The 14,348-nt window shown below is 46.5% G+C and overlaps 1 protein-coding gene across 7 annotated transcripts in view; it reads right to left on the bottom strand.

The window, feature by feature from the left end:
• Window positions 1–1,595: 1,595 nt before the first annotated feature.
• Window positions 1,596–14,348, bottom strand: part of runx1 (RUNX family transcription factor 1) — a 46,769-nt gene continuing 34,016 nt past the window's right edge. For 5 of the 7 annotated variants that reach the window (XM_071330027.1, XM_071330026.1, XM_071330025.1 and 2 more), the window contains 5 exons: window positions 12,921–13,077; window positions 9,190–9,294; window positions 7,860–8,060; window positions 2,897–3,043; window positions 1,596–2,771 (listed from right to left, as the gene is read on the bottom strand). In XM_071330027.1, coding sequence (XP_071186128.1) covers window positions 2,263–2,771; window positions 2,897–3,043; window positions 7,860–8,060; window positions 9,190–9,294; window positions 12,921–13,077 — 1,119 coding nt within the window. In that variant the 3' untranslated portion in view covers window positions 1,596–2,262. The remainder of the gene's footprint in view (window positions 2,772–2,896; window positions 3,044–7,859; window positions 8,061–9,189; window positions 9,295–12,920; window positions 13,078–14,348) is intronic. The other 2 variants (XM_071330031.1, XM_071330030.1) reach the window with 1 other exon arrangement.

Here is a 14,348-nt window from a genome sequence, read left to right as displayed (position 1 = left end):
GTTGGATTTTTTCTCAGGTTTTTGCATGCGATATGAGTTCTGTTATACTCATAGACATCATTCAAACAGTTTTAGAAACTTCAGAGTGTTTTCTATCCAAATCTACTAATAATATGCATATCTTAGCTTCTGGGACTGAGTAGCAGGCAGTTTACTCTGGGCACCTTATTCATCCAAGCTATAATTCATCCAAGCTATAATATGAATAGTGAATAGTGGTGTATTATAGTATCATAGACTGTGTTTCTGTGTCTCTCCCACCCCACTGCCCTCTTCTCCTGGAGACTGTGTGGTTTTATGGGCCTTGGCCTGAGTCCTGGAGAAGGATTACAACACAGACCTAACAGCCACGCTCTGTGTTCCCACTGTCTGGACAGGTTCGTCTTTATTTAGCTGTCAGTGTGTGTGTGTGTCTGTGTGTTATTTAGCCCTGAGAGAGAGAGAAAAAAGGTGGCCATATCTGTGTGTATTTACAGTACATTTAAGAAGTCTTTGTGAGTGTCTGTGTACGCACCCATATCAGTGTGTATTTACAGTACATTTAAGAAGTCTTTGTGAGTGTCTGTGTACGCACCCATATCAGTGTGTATTTACAGTACATTTAAGAAGTCTTTGTGAGTGTCTGTGTACGCACCCATATCAGTGTGTATTTACAGTACATTTAAGAAGTCTTTGTGAGTGTCTGTGTACGCACCCATATCAGTGTGTATTTACAGTACATTTAAGAAGTCTTTGTGAGTGTCTGTGTACGCACCCATATCAGTGTGTATTTACAGTACATTTAAGAAGTCTTTGTGAGTGTCTGTGTACGCACCCATATCAGTGTGTATTTTAGTGAAGTGTGCGTTTGCCTTTCTGGAAACGTAGAGTGGCAGAGAGGGCAGGCCAGGGCTTGTCTGGTTGCCTGTGTAAATTCTTCCTGGGTCAGGAATAGCATAAGGCTGTGTGTGTGTGCTTAGGAGGGGGGCGAATGTTGGCACAGATTCCAGTGCCAACAAGTCCCTTTCCCTTCAGCCCAATATGAGAGAGGAAAAGGGAGAGAGAGAGATTGCGACAGAGAGTGGGAGAGAGAGATTTAGAGAAAATACAAAAAGACTGGTTTTATTTTCTTTACAACAATATTTATATTCATAAAGTAAAACAAAATGTGAGAAAAGGCGTATTTGATGTTGCTGTGACATACCTGTGTGGGAGGCCATGATGTCATCAAACATGGACAATGTCGTCATTTACATTTAAAGACTATTTACAAATATGAGGTGAATCATGTGGCAATGTAGGCCTTATCTGTTCACTCACTCACTCACTCACTCACTCACTCACTCACTCACTCACTCACTCACTCACTCACTCACTCACTCACTCACTCACTCACTCACTCACTCACTCACTCACTCACTCACTCACTCACTCACTCACTCACTCACTCACTCACTCACTCCTCCCTCCCTCCCTCCCTCCCTCCCTCCCTCCCTCCCTCACTCACTCACTCACTCACTCACTCACTCACTCACTCACTCACTCACTCACTCACTCACTCACTCACACACACACACACACACACACACACACACACACACACACACACACACACACACACACACACACACACACACACATACACATACCGTACAACCAAAAAGGTATTGTAAGAGAATAAATTAAGGAATCATAAAGCAAACAACCTGTTACAGTTTGGTGTGACAGTACAATGTCCATAAGCACTGAACTGGGTACAACATTCCCTGTAAATTCCTACCCTTAACCATTGTGAATCGACTAACAGTGCTGATTGTAGATCAGTGCAGACAATATCACGGCCATAAACCAATACAAACATGACAGAACAGACACAGATCTTGGCTGGCCATCATTTACATTAACAGCACTCTCTCCATTTTGAACGAGGGGGGAGGGGGATAAGGGAGGAGAGGGGCCGGAGGTACAAGGGGAGGTGGGATAGGAGGGGAGTGCCTGTGGCACACATAAAAATCACCCATTGTATTTTTGGCCACGAGTAATTCATAACACCAACAACAATCCTAACCATGGCAAACAATCCTTTTATAAAACAAAGCTGAATTATTTTCAGTTCAGTGCTGCTGCATGCTCCTCGGTGTAAAATGGCACCCTGTTTCTGTTCCTTCCTCAATTTGTTCCTTGATCATTCTAATGATCCAATAGGAACGCTCCGTGAAAGCCCCTTCTCCACTCCAAATAGCCAGCAAGTCCGTCAATCATTTGTCAACCCCGCTGCCGTGCTCAATATGGCCGCCATACGGCCTCGGGTACCATATTGGTAGGGGAGCTACTGTGACTTCCCTCCGCTTCCACCCCCACCCCTTCGCTCTGATTTGGCAGAGACGGGTGCAGAAGGGAGGAGCCTGTGGATGCGTTGGTGCAGGGAGGGAATATCCTCGGAGGAGACCGCTCCCCGCCTCCCCCCGCCATCATGGAGAATTGGTAGGACCCAGCGGCCGTGCTATAATACAGGTGGTAGGGAGAGGAACCGGCCTGGAATGGTCCACCTTGGCCCTGGGGGGCGTTTGTGGGGTAGGGTGGGGGGAGGTAGGTGTGGTAGCGCCCAGCAGGGGTGGTTGCCATGGTGAGTCCGATGGCGCCGTTGGATACAGGGGTAGGGGTGTATGTGAAGGCCCCAGTAGGGTAGTGCATGCGTGGGTCAGAGTAGCGGCTGTCAGGGAGCGAGCCCAGGGAGGAGAACGGGCGATCCAGGGACATACGGGGGTCGCTGAAGGCTGTGAGGTCAGGGCCTGTAGGGGGAGAGGTCAGGGGTTAGAGGTTAGAGTGGAAGCAGGAAGTGAATGAGAGAGACCAATGACTGTCAGAGAACACTACGGATCAGTCGGCAGTGGGTGAATGAGTGTTTGTGTGTTACCTGAGAGGCGGCTGGACAGGTCACTGAGGGAGGAGCGGCTGGGTGAGATGGGCGTGGTTGAGTGGACGGTGGGCGTGGTTATCTGACCCAGGTAGGGGTAGGACTGCTCATAGGACCACGACGGAGATGTCTGCATCTGCCTAGAGTCTGAGAGATTAGAATAGCACAGATACTTTATTCATTCATTTCATGAATGGAAATATGTCGTCTGCCCATCCCACCACCCACAGACACACACGTTGAGAGAGGGTCACACACACACACACACACACACACACACACACACACACACACACACACACACACACACACACACACACACACACACACACACACACACACACACACACACACACACACACACACACACACTCGCCGGAGGTTGTGTGCATGTGTAAAACTCTCAACACCTTCACTCACTACATCACTCACTACACTTTCACTCACTACACCTTTACTCATTACACCTTTACCCACTACATCACTCACTACACCTTTACCCATTACATCACTCACTACACCTTTACTCACTACACCTTTACTCATTACACCTTTACCCACTACATCACTCATTACACCTTTACTCACTACACCTTTACTCACTACACCTTTACTCATTACACCTTTACTCACTACATCACTCACTACACCTTTACTCATTACACCTTTACTCACTACATCACTCACTACACCTTTACCCACTACATCACTCACTACACCTTTACTCACTACACCTTTACTCATTACACCTTTACCCACTACATCACTCATTACACCTTTACCCACTACATCACTCACTACACCTTTACTCACTACACCTTTACTCATTACACCTTTACCCACTACATCACTCATTACACTTTTACCCACTACATCACTCATTACACCTTTACTCACTACACCTTTACTCACTACACCTTTACCCATTACATCACTCATTACACCTTTACTCACTACACCTTTACTCACTACACCTTTACCCACTACATCACTCACTACACCTTTACTCACTACACCTTTACTCACTACACCTTTACCCACTACATCACTCATTACACTTTTACCCACTACATCACTCATTACACCTTTACTCACTACATCACTCACTCCACCTTTGCCCACTACATCACTCATTACACCTTTACTCACTACACCTTTACTCATTACACCTTTACTCACTACATCACTCACTACACCTTTACCCACTACATCACTCATTACACCTTTACTCACTACATCACTCACTACACTTTCACTCACTACACCTTTACTCATTACCCTTTTACCCACTACATCACTCACTACACCTTTACCCATTACATCACTCATTACACCTTTACTCACTACACCTTTACTCACTACACCTTTACCCACTACATCACTCATTACACCTTTACTCACTACACCTTTACTCATTACACCTTTACTCACTACACCTTTACTCACTACACCTTTACTCACTACACCTTTACCCATTACATCACCCATTACACCTTTACTCACTACACCTTTACTCACTACACCTTTACCCACTACATCACTCATTACACCTTTACTCACTACACCTTTACTCATTACACCTTTACCCACTACATCACTCATTATACCTTTACTCACTACACCTTTACTCATTACACCTTTACCCACTACATCACTCATTACACCTTTACTCACTACACCTTTACTCATTACACCTTTACCCACTACATCACTCATTACACCTTTACCCACTACATCACTCACTACACCTTTACTCACTACACCTTTACTCATTACACATTTACCCACTACATCACTCATTACACCTTTACTCACTACACCTTTACTCATTACACCTTTACCCACTACATCACTCATTACACTTTTACCCACTACATCACTCACTACACCTTTACCCATTACATCACTCACTACACCTTTACTCACTACACCTTTACTCATTACACCTTTACCCACTACATCACTCATTACACCTTTACCCACTACATCACTCACTACACCTTTACTCATTACATCTTTACCCACTACATCACTCATTACACCTTTACTCACTACACCTTTACTCATTACACCTTTACCCACTACATCACTCATTACACCTTTACTCACTACACCTTTACTCATTACACCTTTACCCACTACATCACTCACTACACCTTTACCCACTACATCACTCATTACACCTTTACCCACTACATCACTCATTACACCTTTACTCACTACACCTTCACTCACTGCATCACTAACTACACCTGGGCTGAGCTGGGAGGCAGAGAAGAGAGAAGGAGTAAATAGTAAAAGATCCAGATAAAGAGAGAGATGGTGTGAGTGGGAAGAGTGGAAGAGAGAGGAAGAGGGAATAAAGAAGAGAAAGATGGAGAGAGAGATGGTCAGATGGAGACAGAGAGGAGAGGAAGTGATTAGCCTAGTGAGGGGGCATAGGAAGGGGGGGTTGTGTGTGTGTGTGTGTGCTCTTAGGCAGCCGGTTCTTTTCCCTGTGGTCCAATAAATGCCAGTGATCGCCCGCAGACTCGCAGACAAGAGTGTGTACGTGTATGTATGTGTGTGTGTCCCCCACATACTCTGCAGACAGAGAGGGGAAGCAAATTGCACACAGCAGCCAAGACGTCAATGGCCTTTTTAAGTGCAGCCAGCTCCCCCAAGAACAAAACACTGAGGCCTAGGCCCAGTGCCAAGACCCCCTCCTTTCTTGGCTCCCCTCCCCAGGCTTCGGAGCTCTGATCTGGGGCAGGAGTCACACATGGCTGGGTGGGTGGCTGGAGGCGGGTCTGTGTATCCGGGGCTGCTGCTGCTGCGGTTCATTCATTTTTACTGCATTCTCACACACATGTATACATATGCACAGTCACTCGCCTACACGCATACGGTAAGCTTTATACACACACACACACACACACACACACACACACACACACACACACACACACACACACACACACACACACACACACACACACACACACACACACACACACACACACACACACACACACACACACACACACAGAGACTGAAAAATGAATCATGATTTTACTCTCTCTCTTGCTCTCTATCACAGTCTCTTGTTCTATAGTTTTACAAAGATACCGAGAGCGTCCCATTTGGACTAATCTCTCGTGGACAGATGCTCGTAACATAACAGGTAGTAGCATCTGCCAACAAACTCATCATTTGGACAAATCCCGATTTCGCAGGTGCTCACATCTTTCAAATGTAATTTCGGAATGGGAGGGGACATTTGGCTGATAGGCCCGAAGGTGACTGAGAGTTTCCGTCTTGGGGGTGGAGACTTCTCTAGTCTCGTTAGTTCATTTTCTAACACGTATCCCCCCAGAACTTAATTAGAGCATCTGACGCAATAGCGTTTTATTTCTGGGTGTCCAAGATTACATTTGGACAGATAGGGTGAATGGAATTGGTCAGGTGGCCTCAGCTGGCACACACTGGATGGAGAAAACACACTCCCACACACACACACACACACACACACACACATACCCACCCAATCACTGACACACACAAAGCCCATAGCCTCAGGACAGACCCCACACAGACTGCATGCCAACCCACTCTGGTTGGCACGCCACATACTGACAACCAGACTGGACACACACACACACACACACACACACACACACACACACACACACACACACACACACACACACACACACACACACACACACACACACACACACACACACACACACACACACACACACACACACACGCACACACACACAGAGCTGCCTCTGACACACACATACACCCAGCCCATGGCCCCGGCTGCCTCAGATTTTCACAGATATGAAAAGAGAAGTAGGAGAGAAAGAGGGAGGGAAAGAGAGAGAGGGAGGGAAAGAGAGAGAGGGAGGGAAAGAGAGAGGTCTTGAATGACTTAATAACGGTTTCCGCTGGCAGTGCTCCTGTTGCTATTTTTGTGGCCTCAGGATCAGAGAGACACACCAGACAGGAAGGACTGGGGCCTGCCCCTCTCTTTCTGACTCCCCTCCTTCTATCCATCCATCCTTATCCCCCTGTTTCTCTCTTGCATCTCATGTATCTTTTGGGGTATTTCGTCTCTCTCTTCGTCTTTCCATCTCTCTTTACCTCCCTCCTCTTTCTCCATCTCTCCATATACCCATCTCTGATTCCATCTCCATCTCATGTCATTTGTTGACATCACTTTTGGAGACATAGCTAATACCTGTCAATGTCAATATTTTGCTGGTCTCTTACGTGTAATGTGAATGCCTCCCTTATATAGTGTATTGCACAGGAGGCTGGTGGCACCTTAATTGGGGAGAACGGGCTCGTGGTAATGACTGGAGTGGAATGGTATCAAATACATCAAACACATGATTTCCATGGTTTCTATGTGTTTGATGTCATTCCATTCGCTCCGTTCCAGACATTATTATGAGCCGTCCTCCCCTCAGCAGCCTCCACTGGAGTATTGCGTGTTTAGATTTTAAATGAGGGTTTTTTCACACACTTCTACTTCCTGTCAGCTGACTCTCACTTCCTCCTCTCCTCCCTGACCTGCTTCCTCACTACAACTGTCTACATATACTGGCCAACACACACACACAGACATACACACACAACACTTCTGGAGAAGAGGAACAGAAACTGCGGGCGTGTGTGTCAGAGGCTCTAGTGCCACACGTTAACCGCAATAGGATTGGCTAAAACCACAAAAAAGGAAGTACTGGTCTTTCCAAACCCAGAGTTAAAGAAAACACGGCTTAGAGAAATATACACAGAAAAATATGTGAAAAACAAACTGGTTGGGCCTCTTCTCTCCTGCTCTCTTACACATTGTTTGAGTGTTGTTTGCTACGTATGTGGAGGCATAATGCCAGTGATTTCACTGTGTGATGACAGTTAGCATGTAGCCTATGCACCGTGGGTGTATGTGGTACCATGAGAGAAGACTCACCTGGTATCTGTGTGTGGTGTGTGGGGTTGCTGAACTGGGCCGGGTTCAGGGCGGGCCGGGGATTGGGAGTGGGGGCGTGGTGGTGATGATGGTGAGGGGGCGTGACCCTCATGGAGCTCCGCCTTAGCTGCTCCAGCTCACTCAGACGCTCGGAGAAGGCCAATGCTCCCGTCTTCACATCCTCCAGCTTCTGTCTGTGGCCTACACACACACAGGCAGAAACGCATACACTCTCCATCAATCAATCAATCAATCAATCAATCCCTCTGTCTGTCTGTCTGTCTGTCTGTCTGTCTGTCTGTCTGTCTGTCTGTCTGTCTGTCTGTCTGTCTGTCTGTCTGTTCTGCCTGCCTGCCTGCCAGCCTGTCTGTCTGCCTGTCTGCATGTCTGTCTGTCTGTTTGTTAACATGTTTTTCTTTCTTCTTTTTCTTTAGTTTGAGGTCTCAGTTCTAATTACAATATGAGATTTTTCCCTATTTGGTTTCATGTTGAGTGATATGAGGGGCCAGACTGAAAGGACATAATGATGAAGAGAGTCCTCATCAGACCACAACAAGACAGCACGAGAGAGAGAGAGAGAGAGAGAGAAAAGAGGGGGAGAGAAAGAGACCAAAAGAGAGAGCGACAAAAGAGGGGAGAGAGATAGACAGAGGAAGAAAACGGAGACAGAAAGTATCCAGCCAGCTAGCCAGCCTCAGCTGTGAAAAACCATCACTCGTCTTCACATTCCCACCCACACACACACACGACTGGCGCACTGGGAGGAAGTGGTGCTGTAACTGGAGCCTGTGTCTTAGCCCTTTGAAGCGCGGGCCAGAACCTAGAGCCAGCCAGACCCTCCACACACACACACACACACACACACACACACACACACACACACACACACACACACACACACACACACACACACACACACACACACACACACACACACACACACACACACACACACATTGAGCCTGCCAGCCAGACCCTGGATCGTTGCACGGCGCCAAACACCAGATTCCCGACCAGAATAACGGACCATCAGGGAATAGTCCCGTTAACAACCACGAGACACAGGTGTGATGAGTCTTCCAATCAACACACTCCCAGAACTACAACCCAGAACTAATGCAACTACAAATCCCATACCACTCTAATGGTGATTATGGTCATGATGGTCAGCATGATCATGATAATGTAATAACAACTTGGATAATAATGATGAGGATAACTATGCTTAGGATGCTTTGTCTTCCATTGTCTTGGTGCAATCCTTCAACCGACGGGGTCATGTGACGTTGATGTTGATAAGTGCGATGATGAGGATGAAGGTGGTACTCACGGCGTGGTTCTCTGGGCCCGTCCACGGTGATCTTGATAGCTCTCTGGTAGGTGGCCACCTGGGGAGGGTTGGTGAACACCGTGATGGTCAGAGTGAAACTCTTCCCTGGAGGAGGACAGGAAGAGAGAGTGAAAATATGTTTTAATGTGATCATCTACACAGAAAACCTCTTGTGTCTCACAACAACCGCTGGCATGGGCCTCTATTTCCCCTGCCTACCCCTCCCTCTTCCCCCATGTTGGTCTGCACCTCCCTGAAGCATGCACTGCCTCTCTCTCTCTCTCTCCATCTACCTCCCTCCCTCTATCCCAATATACCCCAGGTCTGGATAAGACATTAAGATCAGCCTGACACAGAAATAACCCAGAGAGACATCAGAGAGTCAGACAGACCCTACGGCTCCACACCTATTTACTGCACATAAACACACACAGACAAACAGAGTGTGTGTGTACATGTGTGTGTTTATTATACGTTTAAATGAGTGTGTGTGCGTTTTTGTGTTCGTGTGTGTTTATTATGCTTGTGTTCGTTTGTGTGTGTGGGAGCAGACTTGGCTGGTGTTGCCGCCGTGTGACTAATCCAGTCAGAGGGTCTGGTGATGAGAGGACAAGGCTGACAGTCAACACTGTGTTTCTGTATAGATCTATGAATCTGTGTGTGTCTTTGTCTGTCTGCATGTGTGTGTATATCTGTGTATCTCCGTGTGTGTGTAAGTATAGAGATTCCTAGGTGAGTGGAGGAGACAATCACATCTGTGTGTGTTTTTCTTCCTCAGGCTCTGTACCTCAATGCATGGTGATGAGTGACGGGCATATGCTGAGAGGATGTGCACACACACACACACACACACACACACACACACACACACACACACACACACACACACACACACACACACACACACACACACACACACACACACACACACACACACACACACTTGTCACCCACCATGGAGGTATGGGCGCCCAGGGGAGGTGGTCAGAGGCTGTGCCAAGGCTGGAATAGAGTTACCACACACAGACCAGCCTACGCCAGCTAAAGCCCTGGCTACTGTTACTCACACACACTCATACACACACACACACACAGTCTTGTACAGCTAACCTTGTGGGGACACACAGTTCAGTCCCATTCAAAATCTCATAACCCTAAAACTAGCTCCAAACCCTAAACGTAATTCTAACCCTAAACCTTGTGGGGACGAACAAAATGTCCCCAGTTGGTAAAATGTTTGATTGATTACTATTCCGTGCACACGCACACGCACGCACACACACACACACACACACACACACACACACACACACACACACACACACACACACACACACACACACACAGGTACTCAGCTGTACTGTGGAAGTACTCAGCATCACTGTCCAGACCACACACAAGCAGGCAGCCAGGACTATTCTCAGAGTCTAGAGAAGCTATGAGATCACATCCCTATCCCACGTTTTCTATTCAAGTGTGTTTGACTGCCCAAAGAGAGGCAAATCTACTAATACAGTAATATTCACCATAATGGGAAAACTGTCCATTATTCATCATGTAGTACTAACTATTTTTCTAAAGTAAGTTATTGTAGGATAATTGAATTGCAAAATATGATGATATTTCACAATCACATTTCCGCTTTTCCGCAAAGATTGCTCATTGTCTTACATCAGACATAGACACACAAAAAAAATCCTCTTCTCTTTTCTCCATATGTATGCAGATATCACACGCACACGCACACGCACGCACACACACACACACACACACACAGAAGTATTAGTGTCTGTGAGGGAGACGTTGTGTCTGAGAGGCAGACGGGAAGAAGACAACACAGCTAGGAAACGTCCCCTGACAATGCTGTGTGTGTGTGTGTGTGTGTGTGTGTGTGTGTGTGTGTGTGTGTGTGTGTGTGTGTGTGTGTGTGTGTGTGTGTGTGTGTGTGTGTGTGTGTGTGTGTGTGTGTGTGTGTGTGTGTGTGTGTGTGTACACTATACTGCGCATGTGTTAGGATGTGAACAAGTGTGTGTGCACATCCAAACAACTTTGTTTGCAAGAGAGAGAAAACGAGAGAAAGAGAGCGAAAGAAAGAGATAAATATGTCTGAGATTGTTTGTGCCGTTTTGCCGCCCAGTAACTCACTGCTCCTATATCCAGAAAGAGAGGAGTGGGAGGAGACAGAAAGACAGAGGAAGGACAGCTGTGGTCTTTGTTGCTGGTGTGCTATCTGTAAGAAAGAATCTGAGAGGATCGGTAAGTGATAGAGGAGGGGAGAGGTAGAGCGATCGAGAGATAAATAGGATGAGAGAATAGCTGTGGTCTTTGTTGCTGTTGTGTCATCAGTCTGTCTGTCTGATTGGACACCATCAGTGCACATCTAAAAGCTGTGTCTCTGTGTGTGTGTGTGTGTGTGTGTGTGTGTGTGTGTGTGTGTGTGTGTGTGTGTGTGTGTGTGTGTGTGTGTGTGTGTGTGTGTGTGTGTGTGTGTGTGTGTGTGTGTCTAAGTGCCAAGGCTTTTACCCAGTTTACATTTCTCTGGGGCTTACTGTACAGAGATGACTGTTTACTCCGGAACTCTCCATCTGTAATCGCCCCATCAATGGGATGATTTCTGTGTGCGTGTGCGTGCGCGCGCGTGTGTGTGTGTGTGAGGGGGGGGGGTTGTTCCGTAAGATTGTGAAACCACATAGTGTGTTTGGTGGGGCTGATAAGTAGAGATGCAGTCAGACTTTACCCTCCTCCTCTCTCCCCCCTCCTCCTCCTCTCCCTCCTCCTCCTCCTCCTCCTGTTCAGGTCTAGGCTTGTTGAGTACAGCAGTGTGTTTACCACAGTGGGTCCTATCAGCATTAGCCAATCACTTGTCTTATCTTCCTTCTGAATAAACCTCTGTCATGGTGTGTGTGTTTCCCAGAAGAAAAGAGGAGAAGGAGGAGTGTGTGTGTGTGTGTGTGTGTGTGTGTGTGTGTGTGTGTGTGTGTGTGTGTGTGTGTGTGTGTGTGTGTGTGTGTGTGTGTGTGTGTTTAGAATGGTTTATTTCATATTCAGACGTGTGTGTGTGTGTGTGTGTGTGTGTGTGTGTGTGTGTGTGTGTGTGTGTGTGTGTGTGTGTGTGTGTGTGTGTGTGTGTGTGTGTGTGTGTGTGTGTGTGTGTGTGTGTGTGTGTGTGAGAGAGAGAGATCCCTTACATAACTCTAAACCACACCACCGTAACCACACTAACACTGGGCCACAGCCTACTGAGCTGCAGCCAGACCAACTCTCTGACCACAACCCAACCAAACACTCACCTAGTTTCATCAACGTTCACCACAAGTTCAGACAAGCTCACACATACAGTCATACTGTAATTAACCCTGAGCTGCATTCTAGGTCCTGTGGGTGTGTGTGTGTGCTTTAAGTCAGACTGGATGGCTGTTTGCCTAGCAGGACAATGGGACAATTGAGAGGTGTGTGTGTGTGTGTGTGTGTGTGTGTGTGTGTGTGTGTGTGTGTGTGTGTGTGTGTGTGTGTGTGTGTGTGTGTGTGTGTGTGTGTATGTGTGTGTGTACAGTAACAGCTAGCTTATGTACAGAGAGGCCTGTGTTTTAAATAGATAAGGCATGACATTTGCCTGCACCTGATTTGGAGTAACTGCGGTTCACCGTCCGTTAGGGACAGAGAGAGAGAGCTATATCAGTGTATCTATATATATATGTGTGCGTGTGTGTGCGTGTGCGTGTCGTGTGTACCTCGTCCGCTGCGGCCTACGAAGCGCAGGTCGTTGAAGCGAGCCACCTGGTTCTTGAGGGCGGCCGTGGCATTGCGGAGCTCTGCTGAGTAGTTCTCATCGTTCCCTGCCATCACCGTGACCAAGGTACCGTCAGGGATATCACCAAAGGCAACCACCTACGGCAATAGGAGGAGAGAGAGAGACAGAGACACAGTCAGATAGATGGAAACTTTATTGCTTGTCTTGCACATTACAAAAAAAGACAATACATAAACATAATTACACACGTAATTTACATTGAACACTTTACACAAAACATCAATTATCAGGTAGATAGAGAGGCGCAACCTTTACTGGGGACGGGGGGACATGCATTTTTGCCCCCCCCCCCGTTTTATCATTGGATTGTGATACAAAACGGGGCAACAGTGTGTTTTAGGATGCCTCCGAGCGGTCGGGTAGGCTGTTTGGAGAGTTTATTCGACTGGATAATTAAAAAAATTATAATAATGACCATTATGTCCCCCCCACTTCTAAAACCAAGTTGCGCCCGTGGGTAGATATATGTATTTGGTAAAAGAGGAGCATCTTTAGTTATATTGCAACACTCTATTCCGAGTGTATTCAACTATGTTTATACTTTTAAAAATAATATTGAAAAATTATAAATTCTAGTACTTCATAATTAATTAATTATTCATTCTGAATCTATTTAGTCTATTTCTCAGTAATTTGTTCCAACCCTGGGTCTACTAAATGGGAGGGCAGTCTGGGTGGTTTTGTGCTCCAGAAAGCCACCCAGACTATAGACTGAATAGCTCCACACCCAACGCAAATAGACCCAGGGAGAGTCATTTTCATATTAACTGTAATCATGGCCACAAATCAGCGTGCAAATGTACAGAGGAGATACCGGGCATGGGTTCTACAGCTCTGTTCTGTTTTTCAACTGAGAAACTACATCTTTAGTCCACACACACACACAACCCCCCTTCACCCACACACACGGAAGAGATGGAAAATACGGGTGTTTGGCAGCCCCAGTATAGTTTACATTCTGGAGGACTGTTGGGGAGCTACGGAAGTCAGACATGAGAGAGAGGTTCGGTGGAGCGTGAAAACGGCCCTGCAGAACAAACAATAATGAGGAAACGATTATAGAGCTCTTCAAGCAGACGGTCAACAACATCCAGACACAAACACACACTTAATGGCAACAACATCCGCCTATGACTTTGTTTATAATGTACATAATGTATACAACTCCCTCAATCTGATTTTACAGTATTTTTCTATGGCTTTTTTCACAAACGCTTCTGTCCTAAAGTGCTTAAAAGTACTTTACTTGGATGATATAATTCCCATTATGGATGCCCAGAACGACATCAGCCTAATTACACAACTGGGAGACATTGACGTGCATCATTCCAATTCTGAGAACTGCATG

This window comes from Salvelinus alpinus, chromosome 10 (assembly GCF_045679555.1).
Source record: "Salvelinus alpinus chromosome 10, SLU_Salpinus.1, whole genome shotgun sequence".
NCBI lineage: Eukaryota > Metazoa > Chordata > Actinopteri > Salmoniformes > Salmonidae > Salvelinus > Salvelinus alpinus.
This window is presented reverse-complemented; position numbering and strand designations above follow the sequence as displayed.